This window comes from Diadema antillarum, unplaced genomic scaffold (genome assembly GCF_040938485.1).
Source record: "Diadema antillarum isolate AM-2024a unplaced genomic scaffold, OU_Dant_1.0 seq00000827_RagTag, whole genome shotgun sequence".
In the NCBI taxonomy this organism is placed as follows: Eukaryota; Metazoa; Echinodermata; class Echinoidea; order Diadematoida; family Diadematidae; genus Diadema; species Diadema antillarum.
In genome coordinates, this window is record NW_027271704.1 from 519,539 (window position 1) to 547,067 (window position 27,529).

The 27,529-nt window shown below is 37.9% G+C and overlaps 2 protein-coding genes across 2 annotated transcripts in view; one reads left to right on the forward strand and one right to left on the reverse strand.

The window, feature by feature from the left end:
* Positions 1-27,529, forward strand: part of LOC139740033 (valine--tRNA ligase-like) — a 70,569-nt gene that overhangs the window by 26,079 nt on the left and 16,961 nt on the right. Inside the window, exons 20-21 of the mRNA XM_071650626.1 lie at positions 15,231-15,437; positions 17,405-17,516. Coding sequence (XP_071506727.1) covers positions 15,231-15,437; positions 17,405-17,516 — 319 coding nt within the window. The remainder of the gene's footprint in view (positions 1-15,230; positions 15,438-17,404; positions 17,517-27,529) is intronic.
* The window catches only part of LOC139740030 (uncharacterized), a 166,165-nt gene continuing 144,561 nt past the window's right edge, over positions 5,926-27,529 (reverse strand). The window contains exon 4 of the transcript XR_011711537.1: positions 5,926-5,999. The gene's annotated coding sequence lies outside the window, so the exon portion shown is untranslated. The remainder of the gene's footprint in view (positions 6,000-27,529) is intronic.

Sequence of the window (27,529 nt, forward strand, 5' to 3'; positions counted from 1 at the left end):
AGCAAGAACTGTGAATTCAGCTGATGAATGGTACGTCCTTTCTTTAAGGAATTAGTAAATCTGAGCAAAGATAGTATGTGATGGTGCATTGAGTGACTGTGTGTTGCCAGAAAACACTCCTTATTTCATCATCATTTCCCTGTGCAATGGATTCCATACTTTAACATATAACTGTACTTGTCAACTTGACATCATTTTTTGTCTTCGAGTATGGCTCCCTGCAGCCAAAATGCCTGTCATTTGCTTTGGCTCACGATACAAAAAAAAAGATGAAAAGATCATTATTGAAAAAACTGGTTATCATCATGTTGCCCTTGTTTGTCCATATTTACAAGAGATGGACGATGACGTGAGTGCCTGGCAGCCTTGGGCTAGGGTGTCATTACAAGATTGTGTTGGATTTCCGATTACTGTACTTGGCCTAAGGTAGCAGGAATCTCACATTTCAGGATAACATGATAGGCATGATATGGGGCTGATGATTTTTTTTTTTCTCTCTCTCTCTGACATCACAAATGACAGTGCAAAATAAAGGCTTTTTGAGCTGTTTTGTATACTTGCTTTTTTTTTCAAATTGTATCTTTGATATGTAGTGAAGAATAGCAATCATAGATTTGCCTGTTTCCATTTCATTTTAAAGCTAAACTCAGAGTTCAGGCTTGTGTTACATGACTATAATTTCAGCAATTTATCACAGTACACAAGAAAAAACAAATAGAATGTGGTGAGATATTTTTTATTGTTGTTGTTGTGAAGTGTTTGAAATAAATCCTACATTTAACAAACTGCATATTATCCTGCTTCGATTGCAATTTCCGACTTGGTACTTAGAAAAGATGGTGAACTTTATGATATCATAAATACTCGATTTAAAATGTCTGTCATGTCAGTGCTAGAAGTGTAGAAAATACAATTCAGCCTCTTTATTCATCCATCCAAACATACTACAGTTACATGTATCTAACTTTGCAACTAAATTGACTATGAAAGGCATAGCACTGCCACACAAGTTACTGAAAGGTTAAGATGTAGTCATATGTTGGGTCAAAGGTTAATGCTAAAGTACTTGGTGAGATTCAGTTCAGTTTATAGTTGGAGAGGGAAAGAGTTCACTTATTTTACAAGTAGGGATTTCGTGTAGGACTTTTGGAAGTTTAACTTCCAAGAAACATGAGCTCTTGCAATTTTATTGTGTTTCGACTATAAAAAAAAAAGAAAGATCTGAAGATACTTTGTATTATCAACTAGATGTAGATGGCAGGCTTAACCAGTTCTACACAGGAGCCTGATGGCCTGTGTATTAACCTGTTCTGCATGGGAACCTGGTGTCCTGCGTATTAAGTCTATGGGCATTTCAGAATTTAGTATGGAACGGGTTAAACTACAGCTGTTTGGGGGTAGATCTAGACATTTTTAGGTCATGCACAAAGGCTTCTTGTCGCACAGTCATGAAAGAAGATAAATTTGGAAGAAAAATGATGTAAAAGGTAGATGTACAGCAACAATGACAAAAAAACCCAGTATTTTGTCAAATTTAGATACGTTGTTTCAAAGTTTAAACATCAAAAACCAAGGAGTGGAACTGTCTAGTTATGATGTACAACTTACTGTATGATTATCATGCATTGCCAAGTTTGATCCATGAATGTTACATCATAGTGTCATTCTACTCATGAGTGAGATACAGTATACTGTCTTTGAGAGGATTGTCTATTAAATGCACCTTTTAGAAAAAAGATGCATTCAAGTAATTGACAGAGAGCAAGAAGTTTTACCTGTACTGAATCTCACAAATAGGGGGAAGAAAAGAATATCATACATAGTAGGAGCGCCGTGGTATACATAGTCAGAGACTCCAACTCTCCCGTTTTCGACGGGAGATCTCCCGCCGAAAACCCACTTTTGCAAAATCTCCAGTTCTCCCGTTTGAGATTTAATTTCTCCCGCCCTGGCTCAATGTCTCCCGTTGGAAAGGATTTCTTACTTATTGCTATCGTATGTTGCAAAAATAAGCCTTAGATAGCACCAGAGAGCATCTATAACCCTAGGAACTGCGCGCTTCGCACACATAAACTTGGGTCTCCCGTTTGCTGGGGGTTTCAGGCGGGAGAATCTCCAGATCAGAAGGTGCTTGGGGTTGGAGTCTCTGCATAGTAGTGGATAAGACTCCTGACTCCCATTTGGCAGACCCGAATTTGATTCTTGTCCGATGCTCAACGTCCTTGGACAAGATGTTTTTATCCACTACTGTATACGCTATAATTTTCACGTACATAAATTTTCGCGAGTGGTTAAATTCGCGATTGGGGGACCAGAGAAAATATGAAGTGGCAAAGAAAGTGTGAATTTTCAACTTACTAGCAAATAAGAATGATACTAGTTATACACTACATGAAAAAAAAAACTTACCAAACTATGCGAACTAGTAAGTTAGAATTCAACATTTTTGAAGTGGTTAAGTCCATCGCGCTAGATTTCTGACGAGTGGTCCCCTTGCGATAATGGATTGGCTCTCTACAGTATTCGTAAGTAGACGTGGACGTGCATAAACAAGCTTAGCCAGTATGGTCTGTTCGGTAAGCCGTGACATGGTATACTAGTACTGAAAATGTTCGTATCATCAAGGCAAGGGATTCATTTTGGAAGGTAATATTTTCGCGTGTTGTTAATTTCGCGAATAGCTCCCGACTCGCGAAATTCGCGAAAATAAAACCCCCGCGAAATATATAGCGTATACAGTATATTGTATGACATGTGTCTCTTGACCCAGGTGTATAAATGGGTACCTGGCAACGCTAGGGACTCTGGTAGAGCAATGGCAACACTGAAGAGGCTACTCTGGATAAAGAAAACCTTATTATTATTATCATCATTACTTTTATTATTTTTATTATTAAATTTTGTTATTGTTATTATTATTACTGTCATTATCGTTATTATTATTATCATTACTATTATTATCATTATTACTACCCCCGCCAAGGGAGGAGGTTATGTTTTCGTTACCGTTGGTTTGTTTGTTTGTTTGTTCGTTAGTTAGTTAGTTTGTCCATGTGCAAAATAACTCAAAAAGTAGTTGATGGATTTAGATGAAACTTGCAGAAAAGGTTAAGAATGATACAAGTAACAAATTATCAAATTTGGTAGTGATCCAAGAATTTTGGGGGAATTTATGAAGGATTTTTGATATTTTGGCAGGTAGGGTCAATGAACTTGGGAGTTCAGGCTGCGCGTATTTGAGGTTTGTATGCGCGCACTTAAATGCATGCTCTAGTTTCTGCTGGGGCAAGGCACGCCGTGCAGCTGAGGGTTTATGACGTAACAAAAGCTATATTGGGAAATCGGGCGACTTTGTACGTATGGGTGGAAATCACTGATACGCTGCATGCTTGGCGGAGGTCTGCGCTCTCAGAGTGCTTCTCTAGTTATTATCATTATTATTATCATCATTTTTATGCCTCCGCCACGAAGTGGTGCCGGAGGCATTATGTTTTCGGGTTGTCCGTCCGTCCGTCCGTCCGTCCTTCCGTCCGTCCGTCCGTCCGTCCGTCCGTCCTTCCGTCCGTCCGTAATGAATTTTGTGGACAGGGTAACTATCAAAACCTTTTGAGGTATCCTAATGAAACTTGGCATGTATGTGTATTAGGGGGTGAAGTTGTGCCTATCAACTTTTGGGTGCACATGCTCAAGGTCAAAGGTCAAAAGGTCAAGGTCAAATGCTTAAAATTGCACTATTTCCCCCATATCTATGCAATGCCTGAAGATATTTTCTTGAAACTTAGTGTATACATGTATTACCCAATTAAGATTCTTTGGAGAAAGTTTGGGGTCATGAGGTCAAAAGATCAAAGGTCAAAAGGTCAAGTAAAATGTTAAAATTTCACTTTTTTCTCTGTATCTTGGAAATTGTTCAAAGTATCTTTATGGAACAAAGTATACATGCATGTACTGATTGGCAGTAGTTAGCTAGGGAATTTGGGGTTCATGGGGTCAAAGGTCAGGGGTCAAAGGTCAAGGGCAATACTTCGAAATTTTAGTATTTTCCTTATATTTATGCAATGCCAGCAGGATTATTTTTTTTTAACTTAATGTATGCATGTATATTACCCACTGGGGATTCTCTGGGATTTTTTTTTTTTTTGCCAAGAAGGTCAAAGGTCAAAAGGTCAAAGCTCAAGTGAAAGTGCTGAACTTACTACTTTCTCCATATCTCGGAAGCGGCTCAAGTAATCTTTAAACTTAGTACATATTTATGTATGTTCTGCCTGACAGTGATTCTCTTATGAATCAAAGGCCAGATGAAAATGATAACAATTTACTGTTCAATACAGAAATTGCACTTTTTCTCCATACCTTGAAAATTACTCAAGTGCATAAACTTATGAAAGGGTCAAAGTCGAAGTTAAAGTACATGCTCTCCTATTCATCCAATTAAACATAGGTCAAGGAAGGTAAACATTCGATACATTTGTGAGAAACATGTCATTTTAATATTTTGCCAATTTTGTGAAAATGTAATCACACATTGTCCACATGTACTATAGACCTGTTAGGAGAATTGTGCATTATGGCGGAGGCATACCAGTCGCCATAGCGACATTTCTAGTTGTTATTGTTATTATCTTCATCATCATCATCATCATCATCATCATCATTATTATCATTATTACATTATGGTAGCATGTAGACCTGTGGGTGAACACCTTCAACATACTTTCATTCCGCCTGAGCTCCGTTCTTCGTTTCCATTCTTCATCTTTCCAACACACCCTCCCTCTTTCCCTTTCTGCAGCGGATGTCATTAAAACACCAGTCATTCCTCATCATGGGAGATACATTCACCACTTCCCACCAAGACGAAGGGCAGGAAATCAGTTTGATACAGTGGTATCACTTACAGCGAGCACAAATAGCAAAGCAAATAAGATGATTGATGAGACTTGTTCTCACTTTGTGTAGGAGGGAAGTATTAGGTTGGTTCTTTGAGGTAGGGAGTAAAGTGATGTAGTCATGGTTTACTGAAGTAGTAGGGGGCTGTAGTCAAGATGTGAATGTTAAACTCAACTCATGTGACCTCCACATTAACTTTTTTTTTTTATTATCATCATTCTGTTCACTTTTTTGGTCATTTTTTGTTAAACATGGTATGCTTTTCATGTCATTGTACATCACAAGGTAACAGAAGGCATGTAGAATAACACAAATAATGTTTGAGAGGTACATAGAATTGTGTAGCTAGCTATTTAATTATATGACAAGGTTTTGTCTTCATTTAGAAAAAACCCAACCAAACCAATGATGATTACCATTATTACCAATGTGAGCTTTGTTTCAACTTGACAAATTCACACACTGCCTTTTCCTCTGCCAATGCCAAAGTTCTGTTCTACATACTCTACTTACTATTAAGTACGATTAATTGCTCTTCATTTAAGGATAATCTAAGTGAAAGTCTTTGTCCCCTAAAATTTGGCAACACGTTACAACCAATTTTTCAGATTACATGAGACTGTTCCATTTCTGGTTTTTAATTGTTTGAATGATCCACAATAAGAATGGAAGGTTTAAAGCTCCTTTGAGATCAAGGCATGGCTGAGATTGCCGAAAGTTTAAAGGGATCGTACAGTTTTGGTTGAGACATAATTTCAGGTTTCTAACATTTTTTGATGAGATAATGAGAAACCTCTTATGAAATATGAAAGAGCATGTAATTCTATGAGGAATTCAACGTTTATTTGATGAAAATTGGTTTTGAAATGGCTGAGATATCCAAAAAAGAGCGATTCTAATAAAGTGTGGGACCCACACTTTATTACGATCGCTTTGTTTTACTTTGTTTTTGGATATTTCATTCATTCCAAACCCGATTTTCATCAAATAAACTTTGAATTCCTCTTAAAATTGTATGCTCTGTACTATATCAAAGTATTTTCTTGGTATCTCGCAAAAAGTTAAAGGCCCAATTCTCATCTCCACCAATACTGTACTATCCCTTTAACCTGTTCCATACAGGAACCTGGTGACCTACATGTATGTATTAAGTCAGAATTCAGTATCAAACAGGTTAAAATACAAGCATGACAAAAAGACTGTCAACATCGTAAATACTGTTTCTACATTTCTTTTCTACATGTATTTCTCCCTTCTATTTTCAAAATGCAGAGATACAATATAATACAAGATGTAAGCCAGTTTGTTCATATGACTCCCTGTTAGGAGAACTACTGTAGGTACAATGTAGCTGACTAGCTGACAGGTATTTGAGCTTGGTGATGACCATTGTTGAATATTGTAGGATAGAAGTCTCTTCCTTCTGTTGACCCAGTGCCATCTATCTTGGAATGATGTGTGTAAGAAATTGAGAGCTAGTCACCAGGCCCCTAGGGCTGCATCCTGCCTGCTTTTTGGCACAATGACAACACTTTGTGCAGTAAACTTTTTGTATTTCTAAACTTGATTTGATTTGTTGTCTACCTGATATGTTTTCCCCAACGCTTGAAGCAGACAACACACCTTTAAATAGGTCAAATCAGAATGATGCTATGAACACACTTGCACTCATTAGTTTCTAGGATTATGGGCAATTCCGTATGGAAAGGGCAAAAACAGCAAAATTCAAAGTTAAGTAAATGCTCAGAAATTTAAGTTTCTTGTACAGACGGATTGTTGTATTTACGGAAACAAAAAAACCTTTTCCAATAACTTTCCTCGTTTTTGTTGTACATACTATTAAAGTTGGAAAACGTTTTATTGTATTTATCTGAAATTTTACAATATCAAATGAAAATTTAAAATGAAACAACTTAAATATCTCTCTACTTTATCCATACTTCCACATTTTTCTTCCTATGCTTCAACAATCACATCTAATGAAGCATTCAGTCACGCTCATTATGATATTTTTTTGAGAAATTTTCAAAATCTACTGCCAAATTGAGGTAATTCCGTTACCATGAAATTGAAAAAAGCTTTCTCCTGAACAAACTACTCATTGATTTTTTTCTCCCCTTATAAATTTTTTCTCTACATGTGACTCCCTGAAAACTCACAAAACATTTTGTGAAATATCTCCTTTAGTTCTTCTGTAATTGTGGTAACGGAATTACATGGTAACGGAATTACACGCACATCTAATATGGAAGAGAATGACATAACCTACTTTCATTCCAATATGTATGTGAACTGTTCGTGAAATAGCTTCAGGGCATTATCCTTGAGCTTAACAGTGTTATTGATTGGCAGTAAAGGAGTGAAATTTGAAATATACATGGTATGATACACTGAAATGACTCAGCATAGCTGGATGCCTCTGACAGCGAGTCCTGACATCAGGGTACACGCTTGACAAGATTTCTTGTGCTGAAAATCTCCTCCCTTCTTTCACCTTTTCTCATGTACAAGAACTACATGGAGACTGTGCTAACTGATAACTTTAAAGATACTCATTCTCAAATGTTAAAAACCATACTGAATTCTGAGATATCAATGTATACTTTCATGCTAAAAAGTCTCATGGTTTCATACAAAATCTAAGTATAGTGATGAGGGACTATTGAATGGGTGTGATGCAGCATAAATTGAACAAAGGTTAGAAAGAAGAGGAAGGACGTAAAATTTCTTAAAAAGGAAAAGAGAGCACTGCTACTGACAGAGAGAAATGAACAGGATATTTTTTGTAAGGAAAGATCAAGAATTTAAGAGAAGGATCATACCCAATGTGATAGAAGTCATTATTTGACATGGGATGCCCATTGAATGTGACACCTTTGATCTTTCTGTATGCTAAAGCTTTATCAATATCACCAAGTCGATAGTCTGACCTTTTATTGAACATGTCCTGTTTTCATCCTCAAGTCCTTTATCTTTAATGGTACATTGTAAGTGCATGGCTATGACCTTCTTTCAACTGTTTCTTAGATCTTTCCTCCACAGTGACATGTATTTTGATTTTCATGCCCATTTGATACAGAGCATCTGCTGCCCTTTGAAATTTGTTATTTAATCCTTTCTTTTTAAAAGGAATAAAGACAAAAACACTATTTGTGATGAACATTTACCCAGTCAGTAATTGTGATACAGCTCTAAAATGTAACATTTAGGCCTATAATTTTCTGTCCTAAGAAGATTTTAAATATCAAAGTCAATGGGCTTCTGCTTCTACCTTTACTCTTCATGTTACCATTTGCTGTACAATCCAGTTTCCTTTAATACAAGTGGCATTACAGTGTATTTAACATTTGCTTTCAGGCAGTCAAAATGTATACCACTTATGTAAAAGAGAAGATGCACACTTCTTGTGAGTATGGCAACACTCAAGATGAGAAAATGGACAAAGTCAAAGAAGAAAGACAGAGACAGGAAATAATGAAATATTTGAAAAATAATCCAACTGAATTGAAGTTGACACAATCAAAGATGAAATCAGACAACAACCTACAGTGTATGTGTTATAGATTTCAGAGAAACTACTCTCAAAGTCAGAGTTGAAGTTGTGACTCAATTTCTGGTAATTCCGTTACCATCGCACATAGACCTCCATTGTAACCAACCAAGTGAGAACATTTAACAAATTTTTATTTGGGGTGATAATGTGAGTACCTCTGCATCTTTTAAATGTATCAAGAGAATTCAAAGTAATCAATCCAGTGCACAGGGTGAAAGAATATGAGCCAAAATTCTCTGATTTGTAATTCCGTTTCCGCGGAATTGCCCTTATATACTAAACTGGCTAACATTAAAGTTATTAAGAGGTTAATACAGGGCAATTCCGCGGTAACAGAATTACAAATCAGAGAATTTTGGCTCATATTCTTTCCCCCTGTACACTAGATTGATTACTTCGTCGGTTGAGAATGATAAGGGCGTTAAGTGACCACAATACCCATAGTGTTCGAGAAGACTTAAAGCCCTTCTCATTCTCAACAGACGAATTAGCCTTCTCTTGATACATTCAAAAGATGCAGAGGTATGCACACTATCACCCCAAATACAAATTTGTTAAATGTTCTCACTTGGTTGGTTGCAAAGGAGGTCTATGTTTGATGGTAACGGAATTACCAGAAAATTGAGTCACAACTTAAACTCTGACTTAGGAAGTAGTTTCTCTGAAATCTATAACACATACACTATAGGTTGTTGTCTGATTTCATCATTGATTGTGTCAACTTCAATTTAGTTGGATTGTTTTTCAAATATTTCATCACATTTTCTCAGCAGCAGGCTTTTCCCCTGTAAAGTCAGTGGTAACGAAATTACACAAATGGTAACGGAATTACGTCTTCTGAAATACACTGGAAAAAAATACAAATTCTTGGTACTCATGTATTCTGAAATGTCTTGATAAAGATTGTTTATGCCTTCAACTAAAATATAACCACTAAATAAGTGCTCTCTAGCCTTTAACCTAAAGCTGATACAAGTGTATACTTGCCAAATGAGTTTCTATTGTCAAAAAACATAAAATTTTCATGCTAACGACTGTGATTTGAAGTCGTAACTATGTCAGTCAAGATCTCGTAACTTTTAAGTACCACATCCATCAAGATTTGTCTACTTTCAAGTTAAGAATTTCACACTCTGCAGGTAAATGACATCCAAGACACATGGTAATGGAATTACGCTACAATAGCCCTACACAAATACAATTCTATAAATCCAGTCAACAATACTCAAGTTTTCTTGTATTTCTTTTGTTAATATCATGCACGACACCTTTCTCTGTTTTCTTCTTCCTAAATATGCTAATTATTGATAATATGTGTGAATTACTTACAAGTACTGTACATAAATATAATGTGCACATGCACAGAAAATAACAAAAAACTGTCCGGATTGACACTGAATTTACATTGTAAATCTAAATCATGAAGTGCCAATTTTCAGTGCAATGTGCAGACCCATCATTGAACACAATGTTTGATATCGAGGATGAACACAAAGGATGCTTGAAACGTTTTATATGTTAAGTGGAAAGATGCAGTTGTGGTTCAATGACAAATGTAATTAATTACAATTCAATCATAAATTGAAAAGAAAGTTTTCTTAAATTATGATTGTTACTACACCAGTGCCCAATCATTTAGTATTATACACTGTACAGTGTGGCTTACATGTATATTAATCACTAAAGCCTTGTGACATTTTACAAATAGCTGAAGTTGCCCCATGGTATACAATGTACAATGCAGTGCATAATTTGATAATAACCTTACAATGTAAGTCCTACTTAAGCCTACAAAAATAAAATGAACTGAACTAAAACGAAATAAAATACAGTAAAATGACTTTAACAATGTTCTACAACTTTTTGAACCATTAGAGTGACTCCACCAAATTATGTAAATTCATCTTTAAAGGTTAGAGGGCCTCTTTTATCCATCTTCAGCTCACTGTGTTAGAGCCAGAATATTCAACCTGTGAATAAAATTAGTATTTACTTCTGACCACACAGAATTTTCAAATGACCTCTTCAGAAATACGACAGTGATTTGATCATTGAGTGTAATCATGACGTTGCCTATAAATTTCCTACAAGTTTCCTGTCTCTGTCTTTCTTCTTGACTTTGACAATTTTCTCATCCTGAGTGTTGCCATACAATTGTACATACTTTTATATTCACTCTCAAGAAATGTGCATCTTCTCTTTGCAGTAAGTGGTATTTTAACTGCCTAAAAGCAAATGATAAAATACACTGTAATAGCACTAATAAAGGAAACTGGATTGTATGGCAAGTGGTAACATGAAGAGTAAAGGTAGAAGCAGAAGCCCATTGACTTTATATGAAATCTTCTTAACGTTAGGACGGGAAGTATAGGCCTAAATGTTACAATTTAGAGCTGTATCACAATAACTGACCGGGTAAATGTTCATTACAAATGGTATTTTTGTCTTTATTACTTTTAAAAAGAAAGGATTAAAGAACAAATTTCAAAGGGTAGCAGATGCTCTGTATCAAAGGGGCATGAAAATCAAAATATGTGTCTCTGTGGACGAAAGATCTAAGAAACAGATGAAAGAAGGTCATAGTCATACCCTACCATTAAAAATAAAGGACTTGAGGATGAAAACAGGACATGTTCATTGGTCTTGATAAAGTCTTTAGCATGATACAGAAAGATCAAAGGTGCCACATTCAGTGGGCAAAAAAATCAGTATGATTTTTAAGATTTGAGAATGAGTATATAGCAAACCTAAGTTATCAGCACAGTCTCCATGTAGTTCTTGTACATGAGAAAAGGTAAAAGAAGGGAGGAGACTTCCAGCAAAAGTAGTCTTGTCTGGCAGGTACCCTGATGTCAGGACTCACAGTCACTGTCAGAGGCATCCAGCTATGCTGAGTCATGTCAGTGTATCATACCATGTATATTTCAAATTTCACTCCTTTACTGCCAATCACTAACACTGTTAAGCTCAAGGATAATGCCCTGAAGCTATTTCACGAACGGTTCACATACATATTGGAATGAAAGTAGGTTATGTCATTCTCTTCCATATTAGATGTGCGTGTAATTCCCTTACCATGTAATTCCGTTACCACAATTACAGCAGAACTAAAGGAGATATTTCACAGAATGTTTTGTGAGTTTTCAGGGAGTCACATGTAGAGAAAAAATTTATAAGGGGAGAAAAAAATCAATGAGTAGTTTGTTCAGGAGAAAACTTTTTTCAATTTCATGGTAACGGAATTACGTCAATTTGTCAGTAGATTTTGAAACTTTCTCCAAAAAGTATCATAATGAGAGTGACTGAATGCTTCATAAAATGTGATTGTTGAAGCATAAGAAGAAAAATGTGGAAGTATGGATAAAGCACAGAGATATTTAAGTTGTTTCATTTTGAATTTTCATTTGATATTGTAAAATTTTAGATAACTACAATAAATAGTCTTCCAACTTTAAAAGTGTGTACAACAAAACTGAGGAAAGTTATTGAAAAAGGTTTTTTTTGTTTCCGTAAATACAACAATCCGTCTGTATGGGAAACTTAAATCTATGAGCATTTACTTTACTTTGAAATTTGGTGTTTTTGCCCTTCCCATACGGAATTGCCCTACCCGTACAGTGTAACTTACTGTGTTACGAGAGACCCCTCTAGAGGGGACTATGTGAATGCCTGTGAATGTGTAAGTTATTTTCACACTGAGGTGGCTTTGCAGTCTGCTAACTTGAAGCAAGCTACATTTTATGCTAGTGAAGCCCTAGCGGAGTTAAACTTCAGGTTAAGTTTTGAAAACATTGATGAACAGAGTACCCTTTAGTTAGCTAGCCATAATGCAGCACAATTGTAAGTGATGAAATGAATTACTTCTGATAAATGAACATCTAGAATTGTTCACACACTTTTTCTATTCCAAGTCCTACATGTGGTGTATGGTTATGTGTCTCAATCAATTAGTTGTCACAACAAGTTATCACTACAACTTAACTCTGAACACTCACAGTACATGGAACGAGTCATTGTAAGCACTGCACTTGTCAGGTCTTTGCATTGAAATATGTATTTCAGTGTATTCCACAACTTTCAAGCTTTTCTTGGTTGCACTAACCACCCTAGAACACTTGGCACTTTCCAGGAGATTTGCATTGCCATGAACTCCAGCACTGTGTAGAGATATTCAGTTTGCTGATTTCAGACCACAGTGCCTCCAAGTTTGGATGTCTTTATCCCATGTCATTGTACATGGGGCAAAAGTATCATTAAGATCTACCATGACAATACGTATGTGGCCCACTACAATAAAAGGTTCTGAAAGTTATGTGTATGGTGTGTGTGTGTGTGTGGGGGGGGGGGGGGGGGTCAATTTTCTAAAAATGTCATTACATTATTCCCTTAATCTTCTGCTTTAATTTCGTATAAACATGACTCATAAGTGTACTCGGTTGTGGAGATATCAATGATTTCGTGAGACCTTTCTGAGTGCAGGAAATCAGCCTTTTGAGAAAACTGTCTTCAAAGTTTTCTTTTTTGTGACACAATTGTGATCAAGGTGAGGTACGACAGTTTTCACCTCTTGACAATAGAAGATCTGCTCACAGCAAGCTCGGAAATGTTCATTCAAGCTTCGCGCCATGACTAATCACTAACCAGGGTGTGACCTACTGACCAATAATATTGCTCCCTCGTTGGTAGGGGTGGAGCCTATTTGCGGCACTAAATCTGAATCTTCAGACACATTGCTCTTCCATTGAAAGCCAGGAAATCATGGCCCAGAAAAACACTAATTTCTTGCCTTTCTTTTGATCATTTAGCTTTCAAATTGCCGCAGATGGTAGACAAAACATAAGACTATGTACAACATTATGCCAACAGCAGAAATTCGCTTGTTTTGACCAATTTCAATGATCTGACTTGAAACTCTATTTTTTTCGGCTCAACCGTCAGCAACTTTAGGATCCTTTTGTCATGGCAGGTCACATACATGTATGTCTTTATTGTCATTGATTTGACTAGATAGACTGCTTCTTAGGTTCACCAGTCACCAGTCACTTCAAATAATGTGGACCTTCACCCATTTATAATGAGGTGAGCCATGATACCTCATATTTGTTACTGTTGTTAGTTTATCTTCTTTGTTTTAAAATAACCCTTACAGCTGGTAATAGTCAGATCTAGTTTTAAAAGAAATCTTTATGTGCATCATCACCATGAGAGCTTGATTGCTGGGATGAGAAAAAGGAAGTGATGCAAATTAAAGTAATGTGAAGAGCATCTATGCTTGTACACAAGTAACCATGTACATTTAAGTTACATTGCCAAAGATACCATGTAGGTGTTTGATGTCAGTGTGTGGAAATCCTGATTTTCAACTATTTCACAATGTAGTTAAGATACCACGACATGTACACATCCTACATTGTATGCATTTTCTTCTTTCATAGAACTGAGACAGTTTCCCCAGTACAACAAAACATGTATACTATATTTATTTCTATGACAGAAAATACTGGATACCAAGATTGTACTACCTAGATATACAAGATGAAAAAAGAGAAATCACATTAAGTTTACTCACCTTTGCTCCAAGAGTTTGGGGGGGGGGGTGTGCTTTTATTCCCACTTCTCATGTTTTATTGCTGTCTGAATAGCTGTATTTATAAGCACTTTTAATTTGTGTCATTTTTGTTCAAGATAGTCCTGATACTGCTTTTTATAATGACAATTATGGTACTCAGCAAAGATAGTTATAATGCAAAAAGCAACAGTAAAGGCAAAAGAAATTAAGCAGTGTGCTGATACATGTAGGAATAGGAATTAAATTAGAATGATGATTACTCTCCATAATGAAAAAGGATGATTACTGAAGAAAAATGAGCACATTTAATATTGAAGGATAATGCCTTATTTGTGGTATTTCTTGAAACAGGAACTCCAGTTGTTCTGACTTTGGCTTCTGAAATATATTGATTAGTTGAAGTACTAATTACACCTCGTTAGTTGTTTTACCTCCATGTTCAGTAAACACTTTCACACCTGTTTTTCCATGGTATCAGTGTATGTACATGATGACAAGCATGTGAGTGTAAATGATGATGACAGACTGTTGATGACATCCTGGTTAATAAGACCATCTGTCAGTCTCCTCCTACCCAGACTATCCGTCCACTAGAGACACTCAAGCAGCTGTCTCTGCCGGGACATCCCCATCTATATCAGACTCTTACGTATACATGTAGGTCCAGGAGACAGCTGCAATTACAACATTTTGGTTTTAGGCCAAGAGGCGTTTACTCACTCTTCTCAACCTTACATAGAGTCATCCACATCCTGTTCAGTGTTTTCATAGTCATCATGTTTAATGAATGAATAATTTCACAATGATCTGACTATGCTACATGTATTCTTGTCATATTTTGTACCCCCCCCCCAAAAAAAAAAGAGTTACATTTGTATTTATGTTATTTTGCAACTGTTAAAACAAATACTGTGAAATTATTTTGTTCACTGGAATACTAGTCATTTGATTGATTAACTAATACCTTTATAACTGTTATCTTCATGCAAGGATACATGAAGGTGTTTTTCCCCATTCGAATTTTCCACCAGCTGTTCTGTTAGTAGCAGGTGGACATTAATGTATCATTGATTTATCATTCTGTGATTCTTTTAATTAAAAAACAACATGCATTTTATGAGAAATGTCATCAATTTGCTTTCACTGCTCCTTTGCTCATATCCATTTACCTTTGACCTTTTCTTACCTTTGACCTTTTCTCACCATGTCATGCTACAGGAGTGCATCAAAGATCCGCTGAAGAAGCCTTCATCCTCAGACTACCTGCCCACCATCAATGTCCTCCATGCTGTCATAGAGGGCGCACTTCGTCTTTTGCATCCTCTTATGCCATACTTGACGGAGGAGCTTTTCCAGCGGTTACCACGGAGATTAGAGGACGACTGTCCAAGTATCTGCATCGCTCCGTACCCTCAAGTGGATGAGGTGGGAAACTAGGGCCAAGTCAAACATCTTACCTTGTTGCTTGTTTTTTCTTGTTTTGTTTTGTTTTTTTATTTGAAATGTAAATTTTGTAGAGGTATACAGCAGAGACTCCAACCCCAAGGACCTTCTGATCTGGAGATTCTCCCGCCCGAAACCCCCAGCAAACGGGAGACTCCAAGTTGATGTGTGCGAAGCGCGAAGTTCCTAGGGTTCTAAATGTTCTCTGGTGCTATCTAAGGCTTATTTTTTCAAGGTACGATAGCAATAAGTAAGAAATCCTTTCCACCGGGAGACACAGAGCCAGGGCGGGAGAAATCAAATCTCAAACGGGAGAACGGGAGATTTTGCAAAACTGGGCTTTCGGCGGGAGATCTCCCGTCGAAAACGGGAGAGTTGGAGTCTCTGATACAGTGTACATATATTTACAGTTATTATGTAGGAGGTCCAGAAGATAGTCAGATGCTACCCTGTAAGCAGTGGAAGTCAATAGCAGAATTTTAAACTTGATTCTTGCTTGAATAGGGAGCTAGTGTAGGCTTAGTAAGATAGGGGATATTATGTTCACATTGGAAAGTGTGAGTGACTAGCCATGCAGCTGAACATTGAATGCGTTGAAGCAGTCAGGTAATCTAGAAAGGAGGCTCTTGCATGAGTCAATTCTAGACATAAATAAAGGATGAACAAGTACCTAGTATCTCTGTGTTTTTTTGATCAAGTTCAATTATCTGATAGAGCTGATTTTGTGAAGGGCAAAGGAAGCAGTCTTACAGAATCCAATTGACATGATTATGAGTAAGAATTCTGTCAATGATTGTACCATGGTTCTTGAACGATGAAACAGGATTTATGCTTACCTGAAAGTTTTCAAAGTGGAAAGGCGTAATGGAATCATAAGGATGATAACAGTTTGTGAAATGAATAAATTCTGGTTTGTCTTCATTCAGTTTCATACCATTTCTGATTGACCAATTCTTGATATATTTAACACACTCTTGAAGGTTGCTATTTAGAAATCAGTGGACATTTCCATTAATGCTTTAAAGTAACATTTTGTGTATCAGCATAGACCATGCAAAAAAAAAAAAGAGAGAGAGAGAAATGTTATACTGTTGAATAATAGCTTCGATAGGAGAGGAGATTAAGGTAAAGATAAGGAGCCCTAGTATGAACCCTTGAGGAATGCCCTGATCTAATACTGATCAATGACAATGGATTGATAGATATCTGCAATCTCTAAAAAAATATGACTTGAACCATTGTAGAACGCTGTCAAATATAACAGATCTGCCCTGCATTCGGCAGATTAGTACGTCAAATAATCCAAACATAGGAAAACAGCTACTTTCCTCATTCAAGTGCTAACAGGATATCGTTATGAAGTCCAATAAGAGTAATGTTCAGGTGTAATGTTGTTTCACAGCTATGATGAGAGCTGTTAGGCAGACTGAGCAGGTTGATAGAAGTTGTTGTTTGACAGATAGTCTTGAATTTGCAGGATCGCACTAAACATGGCAGGATTTCTCAATGTGTGATGGGAATCATACATTAACAAGTAGTTTATATTATGTGGTGGTGGTGCCCTTATGGGGGATGGGGCGGCTGATACAGAACATTAATGCCTCGAGACCTCAGGATTAGTGAAATTCTGTAATTTGCTTCAGGTACAGGCCAAGTGTAATGCTCAAGTTTGCACCGGACTGGCATGTCCTTTGGTTTGTTTGTTTGTTTGTTTGTATTTTGTTTTTTGTCCTTCAATCATTATGGGTTTAGCTTTTTCCTTCTGGGTGATTTCTGTTATGAAATGAGTATCAATGTTTGCGGGTTAGAGATGGTAACACTTGTATCTCATTCTCCAGAACAAAATAATTTAAGAAGTCTCTGTCTAGCAATGCATGTTTTGTAGAAAGGAACACAGAAATGGACTAAAAACAGGTCTGGTAGTGATCAAATTGATGCTTTTCTTCCAGTTTCCCTACCAAGATGAGGAGACTGAGAATGGAGTGTCAGCCATGTTGGATGTGGTGCATACAGTCCGATCTCTGGAGAGCATGCTGGGAATGAAAAGGGGCCGATCAGAAGGTATGTGATTCAAAGGCATCATGGCTCCAAATAAACCCCTCAAAAAAAGTTTGGAAATCTGACTTCAGTTGTAGATTTCTCCAGTTTGTAAGCACTATACAATACATGCTTGATATCAATAGAAAGATTATTAAATTCTCTTTGAAATGATATCCTACTCATTATGATTATGCTATCAAGTAAAGTGCTGTACTCAAAAGTGTCTGATAAGGTCTGCATTGAAAAGCTGCAAAATGAACAAGAACTGTCCTTATGAATGAGAATGGTCGTGAAGAGTAAATAGAGAACATGTTCTTTTGTGTTATGTCTTTTGTTCTCAACTGGTCAGCCATGAAGGCAAATTTCAATAGACATCTTAACTTCACATTCAAGTTTTCAGTGGTGCCATGCCAGGCAATTTTGATAGCTCATCAAGTTTTATGGTTGTACATCATGCCTCGTGTAAGCAATGCTCGAAAAGCCTGCGCCATAGGGCAAATTGAAGCTGAGATGCTTCAAAAAGATGACAACGCAAGACCACATAGAGCGTGACTTGTGTGCAACTTTCTCGAGAGAGAGGGCATCACTAGAATGGACTGGCCTGCATGCAGCCCAGACCTCAACCCCATAGAAGATCTTTGGGATCAACTTGGCCGAGCTGTGGGGAAGAGGGTCACAAATGCAACGACATTGACAGGACCCCTTCAGATACTGGTTGACGAGTGGAACGCCATTCCTCAGCAGCGAATCACGAAGTTAATCAACAGCATGAAGACATGGTGCCAGGTGGTGGTGCAAGCACTTGGGTCATCCACCAGATACTGCAATGAGCCCCGATCATGTTCATTGACAATTATAAAGACAAAGTAAACATAAATTAAAGACAAAATAACGACAAAATGAAGACAAAATAAAGATGAAACTCCAATAAAACCAAGACCATGTCATTTCACTTCTTTATGTCTTTGTTGTGGTTAATGTGGCGAGGTTCTGTGAGATAAAATGGTTTGAGTCATGATCGTTTGTGTTTTGTGTGTGTGTGTGTGTGTTTTTTAATCTGTTTGGTTGAACGTATACATGTTTCACTCCTTAAAAATGCCGATGTTACAGTAAATGAACACCAAAGAAACAATTAGGGACGTCCAAAATTGGGCCATTTTGCAGCTTTTAAATTCTGATTTTACCTCATATTTGTAAGCACTGCACCTCCATATATACGATAATCATAACAAGTATGGTATAATTTTAAAGAGAATTAAACAATCTTTTCTGAGAAAAAATGAGAAATGATTGATCAAACTGAGATTTCCAAACTTTTTTGAAGGGTTTAGTTTAGTAGAGGAAACAAATTGTATGTTCTTTGGCTGGGAATCTTAAAGGGTGTGTACAGTTCTGGTCGAGGTGAAGATTTAGCTTTTAACATTTTGTGAGATATTCAGAAACCACTCTATGAGATGTGAAAGAGCATGCAGTTCTAAGGGGTATCAAAAGTTTATTCGATGAAAATCGGTTTTGAAATGGCTGAGGTATCCAAAAACAAGGTGAAACAAAGAGATACTAATAAAGTTGGGGCATGTCGCCTTTTATTATTAGCACTTTTTTTGGATATCTCAGCCATTTGAAAACCAATTTTCATCAAATTAACGTTGAATCCTTCTTAAAATCACATGCTCTTTCATATTTCATAAGAGGCTTTTCATTATCTCACTTAGGAATGTTCAAAACATGAATTCTTACCTCAACCAGTACTGTACAGTCCCTTTAAAGACCTAATAAAATGGTTTAGGCATTTTTTTCTCAATGATGTAATAATATTAAATGTTAAATTCTAAGTAATTCTATGGTTGTGCGGGGTTTTTTACTGTTCTGAATTTTGTTCTATATTTGTTAACATAATGGATGCAATTTCCTCGGTTTTGGAAAACTTGCTATACTTTCGCCGCATGCGGCGCACTATCACTTCTAAATTGTGATGACGTCTAAGAACGGAGTCGCTAGTCGTTCACGACCAGTCTAGCCGTAGCCAGCGAGCTGGCAAGGCTATGCTAGCGCAGCGCAGCGACAGCCGGCCGGCGGCCGGCTGCACTGGCTAGCGCTGGCGGGGGAGCGAGCTAGCGAGCGCATAGCAGGTGCTGCGTTGCACTATTGTCATTGGCTAAGCCTTTAGACAAAAGAATATTTAATGAACTGTATCGGATTTAATACTGCCAATAATACAGATTACAACTGTGGTACGCTTGGATATCCATTATTTTCGGCAAACTCGTGAAATAGGCCCCACCACAGCGTGTCTGTACTAATAGTAATACTACGGCGACTCGCCTGTTTCAGCCCCACCGTGTGGCGTTCATCTCGGTAGGTAAGCACGGCGGTGGGGCTGCCTTCCACAGTGAATACTCGTGAATGCGGCGAAAATGACTTCATAATATGGCCCTCGACTAATTTAACGGCCAATTTAACCATAAATACAACCCTACCTAACCCTAAACCCTAGGAGGACCTACCCTTGCTTGCTATAAACGCGACGGGTACGGTGCACGCGCACTGTGGTGGGGGTGGGGCCTATTTCACGATAGCCCCACCACCACTGCGTGTCTGTACTACGGCGACTCGCCTGCTTTATAGGCCTAGACCTACTCGTGAATCCAGCCCCACCGTGGCATTCATCGGTAGATAAGCACGGCGTTTGGGCTTCCTTCCACAGTATGATTTTTAGCATAAAACAAAAACTACTCGACCAAAATTGACGATAATTCTTGGTATCGTTTTTCTTAGAAAATGGCGCATCTAAATTACTGATGACAAATGTCGCAGAAACTGACTATGGGAAACTGGATAGGCCTTTTTTTTTTTTTTTTGAGCCACGACCCACCCTGTAACAACATATCCCCCTAACCGTTAGGCGTTAGAGTGTAGCCTCTGTACTACTACCAAAGATTCTGCTATTACTACTTACTAGTCTACTAGACGTAGTGCCGTAGTGGTAATAGTACTACTACTAGTAGTAGTACTAGTAGACTACTACTACTAGTAGACTACTATAACTACTAGTAGACTACTACTGGTAGTTTAACTTGTAAGCGCCGGCCGACGGGCCAGGCCACAGCCGGGACGCTCCCGCTTGCTTGCTGCGGCCGGAGTAGCCGCTCACTTTGTGAGCGAGCTGGGCCTGTTCTTCTAATCTACTTACTAGACAAACAGTTACAACTTACAATGTCAATCATGTAGAATACAGTATATCCTTTCTAACGTTAAACTATATGGGGGCATACCAGACATACCACTCTGTATTTCCCAGGCGATCATTTCCGTGAGGTCTATTCTCGGGCTTGGTGCCATGTTCATACGCTCTTGTACTGGCAGCGGGGACGAGATGCAGCTGGTTCATATCGGTAAGGTGCAGCCCCACGATAACGTTCTGGTTCATCGGCTGCCTCTCCCTCCCCATCTTCCCCTTCAACTTCATGTGCCTCCTCTTCTTCTCCGCTATCGTCAGAGCTGCAGTCTTCATCATCATCATCAATGTCGAAGTTTACCCATATAGGGGAAGACATTATGCTCGAGGTACCAGGTATCTGTGCAAGCTAACTTAGTGATAATGTACGTGGTAATGCGTACATGTCGACAGTCAGTGGGTCGACCGGGAGCGCACATCCCGCGGGGCCGGGGCCTGGCCGGGCTAGCTATCGTGTACGCGCGCGTACCAAGCTAGTAATCTGAGTGCTTGTGCTGAGCGGCGTCTGCTAACTGAGCACAACTCCGTGCTTATACGTCATCAATCGGTTCAGGGGTGTTGGTCACGTGACTATCTTTTTCGCAAAAGCTGCAACGGGGTCCTCCAAAAATGTGATATTTGGGGGAGTTTCTAGAAGCGATAAAAACCGGAACGACACTGACAACATATTTACATTGATAATCATGACATATATTTTACATTTCTTTTGCATATTAAAACATTTTGCAAGCATTTTATTAGGTCTTTAAGATTTACATACCTCATTTCTTGACAGAGCTTATTAATGCTGAAAAAGGCACAAATCAAGCTTTACATCAGATTTTTTTTTGTCTGTCATTGAAAAAGTAGCAATATTAAGAAATTGTTTCACTTTTTTGAAAAAGTACTATAAAACAAGAGAGCATTGCAATATTTGATATTTACTGAAAAATTGTCGATAGGCGGGGAGACTAAGGGATCGCCTGCGGCGTCTGTCCGTCCGTCATCCGTCCATAACATTACAAAAATTTGAATAACTCTCTACTGAGGACTTTAATTTCAATCAAACTTGGAGGGAAGAGTGATTATACAAAGTTACATATTTTACCAGACATGAAGGTCACCTCAATGTCAAGGGTCACAGGTAGGGGTCAATGAACTTTAGGGCCCAATGTTAAGTTTTTACGGCATGTTTTGATTATGGCTCATAACTTTTGATGTTTATGTCTGTTTGTGACCAAACTAGGATGGTAGATGTCCCTTGGGGAGTTGAAGGTCACTACAAGGTCAAAAGTCACAGACAGGGGTCAACAAACTTTTAGGGCCCAATGTTAAGTGTTTACGGCGCATTTTGATTATGGCTCATAACTTTTGCTCCCTATGTCTGTTTGTGACCAAACTTGCTTGGTATGTCCCTTTTTTTGTCAGTATCTTAATCCCCATTTTCTTTATATAAAATGCATGATTTTGTATGTTTTGCTTTTGTGTGTTTGTTTGTTTGTTTGTTTTTTTGTTGTTTTTTGTTGATTTTTTAATGTTTCCTATACTACATGTATGACTAAAATGTTGTATTTTGTAATTGTATGGTTTTTACTTCACGGACTCACAGAAGAACAGCCATTGGCTGAAGTGAGTGGCCCATGGTGAAATGAAATAAACTCAAACTCAATCTCAAACTGAAACCCTTGGGGAGTTGAAGGTCACCACAAGGTCAAAGGTCATAGGTAGGGTCAATTAACTTCCGGGATTTAGAAAAACATAATTTTTTTTCTCTGCGCGAATGGGCGAGACACATTTTGGCACTTGCCTTGTATTTTGGGTTGACTGGAAGAGGAAAGGCCAGTCTTAGATGATGAAAGGAATGCAATAAATGCTTCTTTACTTTGATACTCATTGTGTATTATATTTCTCAGATCCGCGTTTGGTAAACTGTTGGTAAACCATGTACGTCAGTATACAGTATATACTGTATACAGTGTATGTGAGGATATCCATGCATGTGTTTCGTGTACATCTGCAGGTTGGTAAAGAAAATCACTTCCATTGTTGTGAGCCATATCAATACGATGTAATTAAGCACATACACTTGTAGTTGGATGAAATATTTTAATGACTTTTGTTCCATTTCAGCCTTACATGTGAACATTTCATGATATTTGTGTTTGCTTCGGGATGTTTGTGTGTGGGCCAAAATAAACTGTAACATATTACACTGTAATTGCGTGCAAAGCTTTTTGTTTACAAGGATATGTTCATGTCTGAGGTTGTATCTGTGGTTAGGTGTGTGGTTGTGTCTGTGTCTGTGTTTGTGTTGTGTATATGTGACCGTGCACCACAAAACGAACAAAAAGTCGCACCCCTTGATTTTATGTGAGGACTCACAAAAGGTGAAAACTGTTGGGTAAACTGAGTTGAATCTTGAGTTTGTCATATTTTCTGAAAGAGCTCTCCTTCTACATTTTTCTTTAGTTTGGGATCATAACTTGAATGGGGAAAGTGTGTTTCAGCAGTTTTTTTACCAACCTTTTTGGGGGAAATAGAATGATCAGGTATGTCTTAGAGTCCCCTTTTCGTTTCTTGACATCATTTTCAAGTCTAATAACTTTTGAAAGGAAAACTCTACTGCTTTGAAAGTTGACATTAATCATGGACAGAATGTGTTAATAGAACATGCTCAATTCAAGCTTAATCTGTTAATCCCTTCATTGTTGATGCTGCTGTGGTTTACATCCTGTGTTTTGTCCCATTCATTGCACAGCTAGCACGGCTTGGTAAAGATTAAGCACAGGAATATAATAGACCTGTACTTCAGAGCCTCTTTTCTCAGTTCATACTTTTCCAGAGTGTGTGCTTCCTTTCCAGTATTTAGATAGGTTAGGGGAATTCATTTGAATTGAGTAACATCATTTTAAAGCTTAAAGTCTGCTCTTTAAGAATCTACCCTTAACTAAAATCCCAGTCTGGCGACTTTTTTTGTTTTGTGATGCAGGGTCACATAATACAGCATTGGGGGGGGGGGGGGGGTTAGGGTTAGGAGAAACTGGGATATAAAATCTTGTCTCAGAAATTGAGTGGTACATCTTATCAATGATTTCAACAATCAAAGATTGGTTCATCAATTGTGCATGTTACCAGCCACATCCATAGAAATAGTGGTCTTCAGGGAACATATCTCTTGTGTTGCCATAAGTTCATAGATTTCAATGCACTATGACTGCTACCCAATGTTTTGAACCGATTCTCAGTTTACAGTCTGACACCAGTGATTCAGCAGTAACTTGCCCACATGGATACCTACATCTGACTAGTATACTGAATCTTAAAGGTAGGGAATACCTTTTACAGACCTCCCAAAATGCAGCAAAACATTTAATATGAACCTCAGGGGACTTGTTTAGGCCACTGCTGAGAAATTTGGAAGTCAACAGTTGTCTACAATTTGAATAATGCACAAAACTCAACTTCTCAGTAGTTCTGTGTGTCAGCCACACTTAGGCCTTTTTGTTGCAGTCTTCTGTATTTTTTATCTATAAACACAAATCTAAAAGTATAAGAGCTGATGTAATAACATATAGAGTGTGTGGCAAGAATGTATATAGAAATGTTTGTAAGTTTTGATGAACTTTCTTCACAAAATATACATGATGGACACACATGCAGTGCATGGGTCTGCAAAGGTAGCCTAGTAATGTACTGGAATTTACGGTGAGCCCCGAAAAAAATTCAATTCAAAATCTAACGGTCAAAAAAATGTACTAAATGTTACCTTCCACTTTCAAAACTTTGTGGGAGTTTCTAAAATGATACTCTCTTCAACATACCACTGTATTTATACAACTCTTCATTTAAGGCATGCAAATGGGATTCCCTACCTTTAACAGCTATTTCCCTTGGTGTCATCTCTTAGATTTTTGTCTGCTGCAGATATCCAAGCTTTTTTCTAAGTTTGTCACGGCCAATAACATGTCAGTCTTAGTCACTTGTTGCAGTGGATTTGAAGCTTCTAAATTAGAGTATGACATCATCGCAAGCTACATGTATGTCAGAGTGCACCCGAGACACACTCTTAAGGGCTTTTTACACTTGCAAATGTTTGCTTAGTCCCGTACCAGCGGTGGGGCTAAGGGGGTGGGGGGGGGGGGGGGGTCTTAGCCCCACCGTTGGTACCAGACTTTCCTTAGCCCACTTTCTGTTTACACTCGTTTTTGCCAAAGTTGGCTAGCCCCACCGATAGTCCCGTACTATCTGGCCCTGCAAAATAGCAGGGTTAGTACCGCAATTGCGGCGCCAAACAAACGAGTTTAAACAGAACGAAAAAATAATCCGGGGCTAAGCGACGGAGACGAAGTCCGACCCCCACTGACCAATCAGAAACAAGGTAATCAAGTGTTGCCGGTGCGTGCGTGTACTTGTACAGTGCACAGCGTAATTATGAATATATATGCATGTGGTTTGGAAAGTACCGGACTAAGAAATAGAGTGTAAAAAGGTCAATTTTCTCCTTAGCCCCGGACAAGAGATAGTACGGGACTAATTGGCCAGTGTAAAAAGCTGAAAAAATTTGTATTTGTATTTTATTGTTTTCTTGAATTTCTTATGTATTTCTTTGTTTTTTCGACTTTATGTTTTTCATTGTTTTTTTGATGAAATTTGTCCGCAACATCGCTCCGAATAAGAAAATATGTTATTCATTGATTTTAATCAATAAAACACCAGAAAATAATCATGCTTTTATGAAATTTGCCAGTAAGCACAGTTTGCATTGAAATTGTACACGAATTAATGTTTTTGAGCAATTTTTGGTCTGACATGCATGTACATATTTATGCGTAACTTCGGAACCGTGCGCCCGGGCGTCGCAAATTTGGTGTCAAAAGATGCGGGAGACTCGAAAGAAAAAAGTAATGAAACGTCGCGGCGATAGCTTTTTGCGATTGCGATACATCGCGCGGAACGTCGAGGGGGGGCCTCGGAGGCCCCCCCCCCTAGTTAGGGTTAAGAAACACAAGTGTAAAAAGGGCTTTAGTCACTCTCTTTCTACCTCTCCCTCTAGACATCTCCTCCTTCTCTTCCTCTCTCTCTCTCTCCCTCTGTCCCCCCCCCCCAATCCTATCACATCTCATTCAATCTGCAAGTGATTATTAACCAGGCTCCAGGATATCAACAGTTGGCATAGTAACTACTGTGACAGAATATTGGCTTCAATTTTTGATCAGAAAGACCCAATGGAAAACTCCTTTGTTGTTTTATGTCTCTATTGGTCTTCAAAGCTTGTTTTCCAAGGATGTTTTATGGACCGCATGCAGGGTCTGGTCTCTGCTTCAGACTGCCAAAATTGATCAGAGACCAAATCTTGAGTTACCTGATGTAGCAGGGGATGGAATGTCCATATTAGGACTGTTCTCTTACCATCTGTGGATCTATTGGAATTCCCATGTGTGTGTCTCCCTTCTCATGAGCTGGATGACACACACACACAGAGGATAGAATCGTATTGTTTCATCAAAGTGCATTGTGCTTTCCATTACTGTGACAGGCAATGTCAAAATATGCCGTTCACACCAACACGTTGTGCTATCTGTGTGTTTTTTAGCATTATTCTCTTTACAATGTGTCTTGTAATTATATTTATTCAAATGTGCATGGTCTTCAAAAATTGCTAATCTTCATCTTTGAATGAGTTATATAGCTAAGTATGATGTAATCGGGATTAAATTGAAAGTAAAATGAAATGAAAATGTATATCAGGCACACATTACTGTCTGTAAATAGATCAGGAAAGGTAAAATTGTTGTCCAGGAGGGTGTTTCATAAAGCTGTTCGTAAAGTTATGAACGACTTAAGAATGACTGGTGGTCAGTTCTTGTGCTGAATTATTGAAATTCTGATAAGTATAGCACATCAGAACTGATCACCAGTCATTCTTAAGTCGTTCATAACTTTACGAACAGCTTTATGAAATGGGGCCCTTGTCCTTGATCCACTTTCATTGGATCAAATGATTCTCTAAAGTCTACACATCAAAATCAAGGAACATCAACAGCCTTTTGATGTATCATTTTCATCCCATGACTTAAGATTTTACTATGAATCTCATGTATTTCTCAAACATGCCTAGTTAGCTTTATTGCCTGACATGATTTAACTGTGATCCTTTGGGAGATGTCTTATATTGAGACAATGCTCCCTCTGTGTATTATCAACTTGCTCTTTGTCATGTTGTAATAACTGTCTTGATTTAGACAGAACTCCCAGCCTGTGAACCCATCGTTAGTACAGCAAATTGGGCTATTGACAGGAAACTAAGGATGATACCTGCCATGACATCTGACACCAAGTGTCACATTTTTTTCCGATTTGATTCTCCTAGAAATAAACAAGCAGCTGGTTCCATCTTTGACTGCTAAGTTTGGGAGTATAGTAGTAGAAGGGATTATGTGTAAGTATAATATGTAAGCATGATCTGATTGTGCTATATGATACACTTTTTAGGATTTACAAAAGCATGTTATAGTTACAGTTTGTACTAGGCCTCTCAAGCAAGAGACATTAAAAAAAAAGCAGTATACCCATTGTTTTGCAGGGTTTTGTTTTTGTATTTTTTTTCAAAATTTTTGTGAGTCAGAAGCTATTTGTGAATTTTTAAACATGTGAACCTATTACCTGTGACTCTGACATGAATGCAATGTACATGTGTACATTTTTCCATTCATTCCTCTACTCCGTGATCATGAATTTAAACATCCACTTTTAAACATTGACGTTGTTGGGAAGTCCCGATTCACAAAATATTAGACCCCACCGAACATATGCCAGCTAA